Source organism: Cannabis sativa, chromosome X (genome assembly GCF_029168945.1).
Source record: "Cannabis sativa cultivar Pink pepper isolate KNU-18-1 chromosome X, ASM2916894v1, whole genome shotgun sequence".
Lineage (NCBI taxonomy): Eukaryota > Viridiplantae > Streptophyta > Magnoliopsida > Rosales > Cannabaceae > Cannabis > Cannabis sativa.
This window is the reverse complement of record NC_083610.1, coordinates 48,788,009-48,801,042: the sequence shown is the minus strand read 5'-3', so window position 1 is coordinate 48,801,042 and position 13,034 is coordinate 48,788,009. Positions and strand designations below refer to the sequence as shown.

Here is a 13,034-nt window from a genome sequence, read left to right as displayed (position 1 = left end):
GGTTACTTGTATATTATTTTTTGTTGTTATTTGGATATTATTTTCCTATTACTTTTATGTAGTTTTCTTGTTGTTTTCGTGTTGTTATTATAGAACTCCGTAAAATTGTAAAAAAAAAAAAGAAAAAGATTTGAATGTAAAAATTTTACAAAAAATATAGTGCTTGTAATTATCTATTTCTTTTTTAGGGTATAATAAGCGTTAAAATTTACGATAACTTATGATTCTAATTTAATACCTTATAACAACAAAATATTTTTGATGTTTGCCCAACAACGACAAGGCTTACTGCAACAACATTGTAGTGACGACATATCATCGCAATAGCTTATAGTGACCAACTTTTGTCCTACAACGCGCGACTTTCCCTCTTTAATTTCCTAATTTCTGAAAGTGTAAAATATAAGAAGAGTAGTTTGTCAAAGTGTCCCACAATCATAATTACATGGTGACTCTTTTGTTAAATATGTATTATACAATTAGCATCTTCTCTTATTATGACTGAATAGTAAATTGAATTGTGTTTCTCCTTATCTAGTTCATCTTCTATGTTATTTCTTGCCTAATTTCTTTCTTTTTTTTCATTTTTCTAGTGGATAGTATCACTTGGTAGTCTTTACTCATCATATAACGATTTTTTTTCTTTCTAAATTCATGTTTTCATTTTTGGAATCATTATAGAATATAGCATATATGAATGTATGTCATGTAAAATTCGTATATCTCTTATATATATTTCTATATATATATATAACCACTTATTTTATAGTCTTGATTCAATTCTAATTATAATATTATATTCCAAAACCACTAGAGCAAGAATTTGATACATGCAGAATCTGTCTGATTTGTTTTTTATACTTTTTCCCAGATTATTGGTGGTTCCCAACTTCAATTAAGGGAATCTACTTTTGTTAATTATCATACCAAACGTATGTGAGATAATGGAATTTATTCAGATTCTAAGCAGCAATATAATTTCAAACTGGTATGGCATAAAGAATTTGTACCTATATAAGATTGTTAGGTTAGTGCTTACTCGAAAATTGTTCATGATGATGTGGACATCAATATTTAGCAAGTGACAAGAAAGAAAATATTTACAGAGTTAACTTTCTCAAGTCATAGCAGTCACTTTGGGAAGGGTCCCTAGTCCTGCGCCCAAGTTCACTTCGAGAGATCCATAATGGGTATTTGAATCTTGTCAAGTTGTTTTCAAGTCACCATCCTTTAGTATTCTGAACCAACAAGTCAAGAAGACTTTAAGTTGTAAGCCTAGGAGCTGAAAGATGTCAATTTGGCATCCCGAAAGCAAACTTGGGCACCCATGGTTTCACTCGATGCTAGGGGCAGAGCTGGCCAAGACTTAATTATTAGCAGGGCCAACTATTAATTTTTATTTGAAAAAATCTAGTGTACCCTAGCTAAAAAATTCTTTCAATAAATTTTTTTTATCTATTTTGACATCTAAGAAGGTATTTTAGTCCATTTTTTTTATGACCGCGTACTTTGTAATTTTCTCATACTACCTGTAATTTTTTAAAAAATTCTGAATAATTTATAGTGCCGAAAATAAAGTTTAAACAATTACTTACCACACATATTAGAAAAAATAGTCACGTGTGTAACAAAATTTTTGAATCTTATTTTCGGCACTGTAAATAAATTAAGATTTTTCAAAAAATTTACAGATGATTCTAAATAAATACAACCTACATAATCATGAAAATTATTTGAACTAAAAAAAATTTCTAAATGCAAAAATAGATTAAGGGTGTACTGAAACAGTCATTTTAGAAGATGTAATATAGAATTACCCAGAAATAAAATTTTCTCTCAAGCTCTCTCTCTTGCAGCTCTCTCTCGAGCTGGTGCTATGGCGAAAACAAGAGCTAAAGTTCAGGGGAAGATTCAAGTGTCTGCGAAGAAGAAGAAAAAAGGTCCTAACTCTACAGCTGATGCTAAGAAAAATAAATCTATGGAAGAAATCCTGGGGGTGGAACCAATGGAATTCACTGATGATGAAGAAGAAGGAGCAGGTGTTTATGATGTAGCAGAGTCTGCTTCTCGGCGAGAGGTCATGCCAGATCCTTTGTCTCCGAGATCATCTCTGAAAGCAATACTTTAGCAAGATATTCGATCTGATTTTTCTCATTTCATGGAGGCAAATAAGAATTGCTCTGTCCAGAGGAGATACAATGACGCCCCCAATTCTTAGATCTGGGAACGTGGTGAGAAACCTAGAAAATACTTTTGAGAAGTCTGAGAAAGAGAAGGCAGTCAAGATTACTATGGAAGATGAGATAGCTTACTGGAAGTCATCTATTGTTTGTTATGTGCTAGGAGCCAATCCGCCATTATCAGTTTTGGATGGTTTTGTTAGACGCATATGGAGTGGAAAGATCGACAAGGTCGGACTACTGTCATATGGGGTGTTCTTAATCAGATTTGATACAATGGAGCATCGTGATGAAGTGCTGAATGGTGGCTACATATTCTTTAATAAGAGACTTGTCATCATGAAGGCGTGGGATCCAAATACTAACTTCAAAAATGAGGATATTCGTACTATTCCAATTTGGGTTCAGCTTACAGATTTGGAGTTGAAGTATTGGGGGCAAAGAGCTTTGTTCAAAATCATTGGCCAAGTAGGAGAACCTATTATGGTGGATGATGCTACCAAAGAGAGAGACAAGCTTAGCTATCCAAGAGTCCTCATTCAAGTGTCCATTCATCAAGAATTCCCAGGTACTATCTATTTTGAAGATGAGCATGGAAATAATATACCTGTTGAAATCTTTTATGAGTGGAAACCTATAAGATGTGGAAATTGTAAAGGAATAGGCCATGCCACTCTGGATTGTCGTAAGAAAGAAAGTTTGAAGCAGGAGTGGGTGGTCAAGAACGATAAAAGAAAAGCTGAAGAAAAACCAAAACCAGCACCAAGGGAGTTCCAAGCAGTAACCAAAGGCTGGAAAATTAAAGCAAAAGAACCAATTACAGGACCCTCTACATCTAATTCCTTCCAAGCTCTACAGGGTAATTCTCTTATAGAAGAGGCTGTAACATAAGTGTCAGAAAGGTCACTCCAGATGTAAACAGTGAAGACAGGAGGAGGGAGAGATCCTCCTCTTCTCAATGGATAAAATCATCTCCTGGAACGTCCGAGGAATCAACAGCCAGCAAAAGCAAAATATGGTCAAGCATTTTATTGCTATTCAAAAAGTTGGTTTGGTTGGTCTCCTTGAGACGAGAGTTAAGGCTCCAAAGCTTGGAGCCTTATATATGAACATGTTTTCGGGTTGGTGTTTTACTACTAATTTGGCTTGGCATAAGGGAGGAAGGATTATCTTAGCTTGGAATCCCAATCAGTTCATAGTGTGTATCCTGACTTGCTCGAGTCAACTTATCCACATTCGGGTTACAACTTTTGATGGTAAATATCAATTTTATGCAACCTTCGTATACGGATTTAATGATGAACAAGGAAGGCAACAATTGTGGCAGGGTTTACAAGGTCTTTCTAGTACTGATCCATGGATAGTATTAGGGGACTTTAATGACATCCTTCATAAGGAAGAAAGAATAGGTGACAGAGTAAGGTATGGTAATTTGAATGCTTTTGCAGATTGTGTTTCTAGCTGTCACCTTAAAGACATTAAATACTCGGGAAGTTTTTTACGGGGAGTAATAAACAGAATGTAGCTGATAGAATTTATTCCAAGATTGATAGAATTTTGGCTAATGAGGCCTGGATGGAATTATTGGCAACTGCAGAAGCTATCTTTCTCACAGAAGGCTTGTTTGATCATACACCTGTAGTGGTTTCTATACACCCTGCTATGGAGAGTGGAAGGAAGCCTTTCAAGTATTTTAGGATGTGGTCTTCCCATCCTAATTTTCAGCAGATTATCTTGGCAGTTTGGAATCAACATGTGCAGGGCATAAAAATGTACCAGGTTGTTACCAAGTTAAAAGCTCTTAAATCTTCCTTCAAAGAGCTAAACAAATGTCACTTTTCTGACATTCAAGCAGCTGATGTTAAATCTAGGCCAGATCTATTTGATTGTCAAACCAGACTCCAAAAAGATCCATTGAGTAAAGGGTTGCAAGAGCAGGAGGCTGATTCTAGGAAGATATATGCGGATGTACACAAAAACTACTGCTCTTTCTTGCACCAGAACTCGAGAATGGCTTGGATAAAGGATGGAATGAAAATTCTTGTAACACCCTAACTAGCATAGGCGTATTACGTGATCTTTAAACATACTGTGCAGCTCGTTTCTAATCAACGAGGTTTATGGAAAACGTGATTAATTAAAATTTTTGCTTTATAATTAAACTTATAAAATATTTATACCAAAAATACTCGGGATCCCGATTACAAAACAATTTACAAAAGTTTACTGACTAATCAAAATACTTGTCGCCTAGCGACTAATTACAAAATTAGCCTTGCTGTCCCGAGGATCGTACGCTCCAGGCCTAACTGCCCCGACATGTACAATCTTCACCGGCTCGCTCTCACGGTCCTTCAGCCTTAGCCTTGCCCTTACCTACACATAAACATAGCACTGTGAGTCGACAGACTCAGTAAGAAAAGCATAATCAAATATCATACATAAATCCCGAGTTATGATCAGACGCCCATACCCCTGACCATAATCCTAACTGCCGTGTCCCACACGATACTGAGTCCTAAACGTTCATAAGACGTTACTATTGACAAGTAACAGCCTATACTCGGTACACTGGTCATACTCCAGTTGCTAGTCATACTCTAGCCTGTACCGATGTGTTACAGTATCAGCCTATACTCGGCACACTGGTCATACTCCAGCTGCTAGTCATACTCTAGCCTGTGCCGATGTGATACGTCAAATAGTACAAAACCACCAACCCTAGTATCAGCCTATACTCAACACACTGGTCATACTCCAGCTGCTAGTCATACTCTAGCATGTGCCGATGTGATACAGTGTCAGCCTATACTCGGTACACTGGTCATACTCCAGTTGCTAGTCATACTCTAGCCTGTACCGATGTGATACAGTCGGATGGTTCGAATCCAACATACATATCTAATGTAATCTAACAGGCTTCCTACATGCACGCTAAACATGTAATACATATGCATACTGTTATACTAATCTTACCTCAATTCCGAATTCAGGTGTGCCGGTCAACCTGACTGGAACGAACTGTGCGGCGGTTTACAAGCTCCTAAACCATAACAATCACAACACTATAAGTGATACGCTAAATCACTTCCCGGGGACTTAAACTAGGAACTAAAAGTTTCCCTATCGATAAAAAGCATGGCAATACCCCAAATAACATAAAAACGAGAAAATCTAGGGTTTCTGAAAATCACCCAACCGGCAGACCGGTTGCCCAACCGGAATTCCGGTTCTGGGAATTTCAGAACCCATCCGGAATTCTGGATGCACAACCGAAATTCCGGTTCCTCGCAGACAAAACTCAAAAATTCATAACTTCATCAATTCGAACCCAAAGCATATCAAACCTTCCAGACCTGTTCTAAACATCCCCTAGAACATTTCTAAAGCAACAAAACCAAGCTTCAATCACAGAAACTCAATTCACCATTGGAGGTTCAAGATTGAGTTCAAAACTCAAAACTTGACTAATCCCTCCAAACAGCCACTAAATCATGCATAATTCAACATACTTCAACATCATATAACACCAGAAAACACTACTCAACCATTGCAGCAACCACAACAACGAAAATCAAGAATTTGCTTTGAAAACCATAGCTTTTGTACTAAAATTTCACAAACTTAAACAAGGGTAACAAGCATGCATTACAACCCCTATAATCCATTCAATTCAAGCATAAAAATCACAGAAACAACCTAGAACTACAGCAGCAACAACAACTTCAAAATTAGACATGCAACCAATTCTTTTTCCTTAAAAACCAAGAAAACTAAAGACCAAGGGACTTACCAAGAATTGAGATCACAAGACTTTGATAAATTTAGCTTGAAACACACAAAGAATCCCCCCCCTAAACCCAGCTGCTCAAAACCGAAAGAGAGAGGAAGAAAGAGAGAAAGAGAGGTTTGAGAAAATTTTTGTTTCTCCTTGATTTTTTTCTAACTTTGAAAATAAAAGATAAATGAACATACCAACCCTATATTCAGCCAAAAATAAATCAAATAACATTTAATTCTCCAATTTCTAAGTCCACTAAAGGACAAAAGATAAATGGGGCAAAATGACCATTTTGCCCCTTCCCACCAAAATAGCATAAAGAGCAGTAAAGGGTATTTTTGGGAAATTCTAAATTCCCGGCCAATCCCGACATTCCCAATGTCTAATAAACCGTCCCACAATACTAACATACTAAGCTGTGATTTTACTGAGCCAAATACCGAGTTCCATGTTACCGGGCACCGGAAATGCAAACTTATGAAAATCACTAAATGACATAAAATGCATTTCAGAACTCAATAATAACAGTATAAATAATTATTTAAATATCTATAAATAATTTTCATAATTAAACATGATTAACTGCTAATTTCCAAATTAAACTAAGCGGTCTTTACAACTATTCCCCCCTTAAAAGGATTTCGTCCCCGAAATCTAACCTGAATAACTCTGGATATTGAGCTCTCATATCTGACTCTAGCTCCCAGGTGGCTTCCTCCACCTTGTTGTTTCTCCAGAGTACTTTGACCAATGCTATGGTCTTATTCCGAAGGACTTTATCCTTTCTATCCAGGATCTGCACTGGCTGTTCTTCGTAAGACATATCTGGCTGCAGTTCAAGGCTCTCATAACTGAGTATATGAGAGGGATCTGAAACGTACTTTCTCAACATAGAGACATGGAATACGTTGTGAACTGCTGATAAAGCTGGAGGCAATTCTAACCGGTATGCCACTTGACCTATCTTCTCGAGAATCTCGAAAGGTCCTGTAAATCTAGTGCATAATTTGCCTCTTTTCCTGAAACATTTGATCCCCTTCAATGGAGATACCCGTAAAAACACATGGTCCCCTACTCGGAACTCAACATCTCTGCATTTCGGATCTGCATAACTTTTCTGTCTACTCTGTGAGGCAAGCATTCTAGCTTTTATTTTCTCAATTGCCGCATTGGTCCGCTGCACTGACTCCGGACCTAAGTATTTCCTCTCCCCTGTCTCATCCCAGTGGATGGGAGATCTACACTTCCTACCGTATAACAGTTCATAGGGAGCCATCCCTATCGTACTCTGATAACTGTTGTAAGAAAATTCTATCAACGGTAGATATTTATTCCAAGAGCCTTCGAAATCCATAACACAAGCTCGTAACATGTCCTCCAATATCTGAATTGTCCTTTCGGACTGACCATCTGTCTAAGGATGGAATGCTGTACTGAATTTCAATTTTGTACTCATTGCTCGTTGCAAACTCTGCCAAAACTTGGAGGTGAACTTCGGATCTCTATCTGAAACTATAGACTTTGGTACCCCGTGAAGTCTTACGATCTCTATAACATACAATTCTGCCAACTGATCCACTGTAAAGGTTGTTCTAACAGGCAGAAAATAAGCAGATTTCGTGAATCGATCCACCACTACCCAGATGGAATCAAATAAGCCCGTGGTTCTAGGTAACCCAACCACAAAATCCATCGTGATATCTTCCCACTTCCATTCAGGTAGGGTTAAAGGCTGCAACAACCCTGCTGGTCTCTGATGTTCAGCCTTAATCTGCTGACAAGTGAGGCATCTCGATACGAATTCTACCAAATTCTTCTTCATACCGCTCCACCAGAAGTACGGTTTAAGATCTTGGTACATCTTAGTGGTGCCGGGATGCAGAGAATAAGGGGTAGAATGAGCCTCCTCAAAGATTTCGTTCCTGAGTTCCACACTATTCGGAACACAAACCCTGGCTTTATACAGAAGCATCCCGTTATCTGACACTGAGAAATCCTTGGCTTGACCAGCCAAAACCTCATCTTGGATTTTCACTAACTCTGGATCAGACATCAGAGCGGTTTTAATTCTTTTTAACAGATCAGATTGCAGCGTTAAGTTGTGAAGCTGACCTACCACAAACTCAATGCTGGACATAACCATGTCCTCTGCTAACTGAGGTGAGATCTGAACCATGCTAGCTACCTGCCCGGGACCCTTCCTGCTCAGGGCATAGGCCACTACATTGGCCTTCCCAGGGTGATAGATAATCTCACAATCATAATATTTCACTAATTCCAACCAACGTCTCTGTCTCATATTCAAATCTTTCTGAGTAAAGAAATATTTGAGACTTTTATGGTCGGTATAGATTTCACACCTTTCTCCGTAAAGGTAATGCCGCCAAATCTTCAATGCAAAAACCACCGCGGCCAACTCTAGATCATGAGTCGGGTATCGCTGTTCATAATCCTTTAACTGACGGGAGGCATGAGCGATAACCCGATCGGCTTGCATCAATACACACCCCAGACCCTATCTGGATGCATCGCAATAAACTACAAATTTCTCGTTGTCTGAAGGTAAAGCTAGCACTGGAGCGGTAATCAACCTCTGTTTCAGCTCCAGAAAACTAGCTTCGCACTTGTCTGACCAGACAAACCGCTGATTTTTCTTTGTAAGTTCGGTTAAGGGTGTTGAAATTTTAGAAAACCCTTCCACGAACCTACGATAATACCCAGCTAAACCCAAGAAGCTTCTAATTTCTGTCACTGTCTTCGGTCTCGGCCAATCCCTGACGGATTCTATCTTTTCGGGATCCACCTTGATCCCATCTTTGCTAACGATGTGCCCAAAGAAGGACACCTGAGATATCCAGAATTCACATTTCTTGAATTTGGCGTAAAGCTTGTGTTCCCGAAGCCGTTGTAAAACCATCTGAAGATGTAACTCATGCTCCTCTTCTGATTGAGAGTACACAAGGATGTCGTCGATAAACACAATCACACAGATATCGAGGAAATCCTTGAATACTCTATTCATCAAATCCATAAACGCTGCAGGAGCATTGGTTAGTCCAAACGACATAACCAGGAATTCATAATGTCCATACCTAGTACGGAAAGCCGTCTTCGGAATGTCCTCCTCTCGGATTTTCAATTGATGATAACCCGATCGGAGATCAATCTTGGAAAAGACCGTCTTCCCCTGAAGTTGATCAAACAGATCATCGATTCTCGGTAGTGGATATTTATTCTTCATTGTTAGCTTGTTTAATTCTCTGTAATCGATACACATCCTCATAGTTCCATCTTTCTTCTTGACGAACAAAACCAGAGCTCCCCAGGGTGACACACTAGGCCGAATAAACCCTATGTCAAGCAACCCCTGAAGTTGAATCTTTAACTCCTTAAGTTCAGCTGGAGCCATTCTATATGGAGCCTTGGAAATCGGTTCCACTCCTGGTGCCAGATCTATAACGAAGTCAATCTCCCGCTGAGGTGGTAACCCTGGAAGTTCTTCGAGAAAAACATCTAGAAATTCCCGAACCACCTTGATGTCATCTGGCCGAATGGTATCTGGCCGAGTGGTGTCCATCACCACGGCCAGAAACCCTAAACAACCGCCATGCAATAACTCTTTAGCTGACATGGCCGAAATCACCGGGATCCGAGATCCCCGAACTGAACCAACAAACACAAATGGTTCATCACTTTCTGGTTGGAAGATCACCATCTTCCTCTTGCAATCAATACTGGCCAAGTACTTAGATAGGAAATCCATTCCTAAAATAATATCGAACTCTACTAGGCTCATCTCTATCAAGTCAGCACTTAACTCTCTACCATCTATTCTGATCGGCATAGACCTAATCCACCTTTTGGAGATTACTAACTCTCCGCCAGGTAACAGGGTTCCGAACCCTGATTCATAACTATCGAACGGTCTACCCAACTTACTAAAGATTCTGGCTGCCACATAAGAATGTGTGGCCCCAGAATCAAACAGCACTGAGTAATACGAGTTATTAACTGAAAGCTGACCTGTTACAACTGAGGGGCTGGCATCTGCATCAGCCTGAGTGATGGCGAACACCCTAGCTGGAGTGGGTCTCGCCGGAGCCCTCGGTGCCTCTGATCGGAGCTGGGGACAGTCCCTCTTGTAGTGTCCGGGAATGCCACACTGAAAGCATCCCTGACCTCTGCACTCACCCTGATGGTGCCTTTTGCAACTGGGGCACTCAGGGTAAGAAAACCGGGTCTCTGCACCACCCTGACGGCTACCTCTACTTTGGTTCCCTCGGAACCTCTTGTTCTGACTCGAGCCACCGGATGCAGTGGATGTTCTCCTCTTCTGGTCCATGGCCGAACCACTACCTCCCCTGCTAAAGCCTGATGCAGGAGAGGTAGGAGCCCCGCCACTCACTGGAGTACTAGCTGACTCCGACATACATCCAACTGTGCCCTCAGCTCGCAGTGCCTTCTCCACCATCTCAGCATAGGTGGTCTTGTCGTCAGTGGTGATCATCAGGTTGTGTTTGATCTTCACATTTAACCCGTCCAGATACTTCTCCTTCTTGCTGAAATTGGTTGGCACTATTCCCGAGGCTAACCTCGCCAACCGGTCGAACTGGGTGGTATACTCATTTACGCTCATATTTTCCCGCTGGGTCAGGTGGGTGAACTCTTTCCTCTTGGCACTTCTGACTGCCTCGTTATAATATTTTGCGTTGAAGAGTTCCTGGAACCTTTCCCAGGTCATGGTGGTGACGTCATGAATCTTAGACACCATGTCCCACCAAACTAGAGCGTCTTCTTGGAACTGGAAAGTGGCACACACCACCATGTCATTCCCGGTGACACCCATAAAATTCAGAATCTTGGTTATCACTGTTAGCCATTGCTCGGCTTTCATGACATCTGGACCTCCCAAAAAAATCGGAGGTGCTTGCTTCCGGAACCTTTCATATAAGGGTTCCATTCTGTTTGCCGCTACCACTATCTCGGCCTGAGCAGCAGGGGCAGGTGCCACTAGAACTTCTGGCACAGGCATTGCAAGAGCCCCCTGCTGCCTCAATCTCTGTATCTCTAGATCTTGCTCCTCTATCCTGGTTTGCATTTCAGCAAACCTAGTCTCCCAATTCCGGGCTTCCTGATCGGCTTGGGCAGCCTGTGGCGGGTTCTCATCACCCCGACCACGAGCCCTGCCCCTGGGACCTCTACCACGGCCCCTAGCATGCGGCGGAAACTGGGCTCCGTGACCCTGATTCGACCCTACTGAGTTGCCCTGGCTCCTGGTATTCCGCCTGGCGTCCATCTAGTCGGAACCGCCTGCGAAACCAAGAGTTGGCACATCAGGTCATGATCAAAGAGAGCTTACTAATGCCGCTTAATTTGGAAATTAAAAACAAAACATGCGCCTATTCTACTATCAGGCTACTAACATGCTTCCTATCAGGCTTTTCTTATTTCATAAAAATTAAATAAACTACTAAAGCAATAAAAGCTTACTGAACCGTAGAACGAGCTAACTGCTGATGATGATTGTACATGTCGTGACGATCTTCGGAAGACAACCTGGCGGCTCAGATACCAAATTGTAACACCCTAACTAGCATAGGCGTATTACGTGATCTTTAAACATCCTGTGCAGCTCGTTGCTAATCAACGAGGTTTATGGAAAACGTGATTAATTAAAATTTTTGCTTTTTAATTCAACTTATAAAATATTTATACCAAAAATACTCGGGATCCCGATTACAAAACAATTTACAAAAGTTTACTGACTAATCAAAATACTTGTCGCCTAGCGACTAATTACAAAAATAGCCTTGCCGAGGATCGTACGCTCCAGGCCTAACCGCCCCGACATGTACAATCTTCACCGGCTCGTTCTCAGGGTCCTTCAGCCTTAGCCTTGCCCTTACCTACACATAAACATAGCACTGTGAGTCGACAGACTCAGTAAGAAAAGCATAATCAAATATCATACATAAATCCCGAGTTATGATCAGACGCCCATAACCCTAACTGCCGTGTCCCACACGATACTGAGTCCTGAACATTCATAAGACGGTACTATTGACAAGTAACAGCCTATACTCGGTACACTGGTCATACTCCAGCTGCTAGTCGTACTCTAGCCTGTACCGATGTGTTACAGTATCAGCCTATACTCGGCACACTGGTCATACTCCAGCTGCTAGTCATACTCTAGCCTGTGCCGATGTGATACGTCAAATAGTATAGAACCACCAACCCTAGTATCAGCCTATACTCGGCACACTGGTCATACTCCAGCTGTTAGTCATACTCTAGCCTGTGCCGATGTGATACAGTGTCAGCCTATACTCGGTACACTGGTCATACTCCAGTTGCTAGTCATACTCTAGCCTGTACCGATGTGATACAGTCGGATGGTTCGAAGCCAACATACATATCTAATGTAATCTAACAGGCTTCCTACATGCACGCTAAACATGTAATACATATGCATACTGTTATACTAATATTACCTCAATTCCGAATTCAGGTGTGCCGGTCAACCTGACTGGAACGAACTGCACGGCGGTTTACAAGCTCCTAAACCATAACAATCACAACACTATAAGTGATACGCTAAATCACTTCCCGGGGACTTAAACTAGGAACTAAAAGTTTCCCTATCGATAAAAAGCATGGCAATACCCCAAATAACATAAAAACGAGAAAAGCTAGGGTTTCTGAAAATCACCCAACCGGCAGACCGGTTGCCCAACCGGAATTCCAGTTCTGGAAATTTCAGAACCCCATCCGGAATTCCGGATGCACAACCGGAATTCCGGTTCCTCGCAGACAAAACTCAAAAATTCATAACTTCATCAATTCGAACCCAAAGCATATCAAACCTTCCAGACCTGTTCTAAACATCCGCTAGAACATTTCTAAAGCAACAAAACCAAGCTTCAATCACGGAAACTCAATTCACCATTGGAGGTTCAAGATTGAGTTCAAAACTCAAAACTTGACTAAGCCCTCCAAATAGCCACTAAATCATGCATAATTCAACATACTTCAACATCATATAACACCAGAAAACACTACTCAACCATTGC

The 13,034-nt window shown here is 40.8% G+C and overlaps 2 protein-coding genes across 2 annotated transcripts; both read left to right on the top strand.

Moving 5' to 3' along the window:
* Window positions 1–2,198: 2,198 nt before the first annotated feature.
* On the top strand, window positions 2,199–3,071 carry LOC115725539 (uncharacterized). The gene has a single exon (XM_030655099.1). The coding sequence runs from the start codon at window positions 2,199–2,201 to the stop codon at window positions 3,069–3,071; it is 873 nt and encodes a 290-aa protein (XP_030510959.1).
* Window positions 3,072–3,138: 67 nt separating this feature from the next.
* Window positions 3,139–4,235, top strand: LOC115725531 (uncharacterized). Its single transcript, XM_030655092.1, has 2 exons — window positions 3,139–3,602; window positions 3,734–4,235. The coding sequence occupies exons 1-2, from the start codon at window positions 3,139–3,141 to the stop codon at window positions 4,233–4,235; spliced, it is 966 nt and encodes a 321-aa protein (XP_030510952.1).
* The last annotated feature ends 8,799 nt before the right edge of the window (window positions 4,236–13,034 follow it).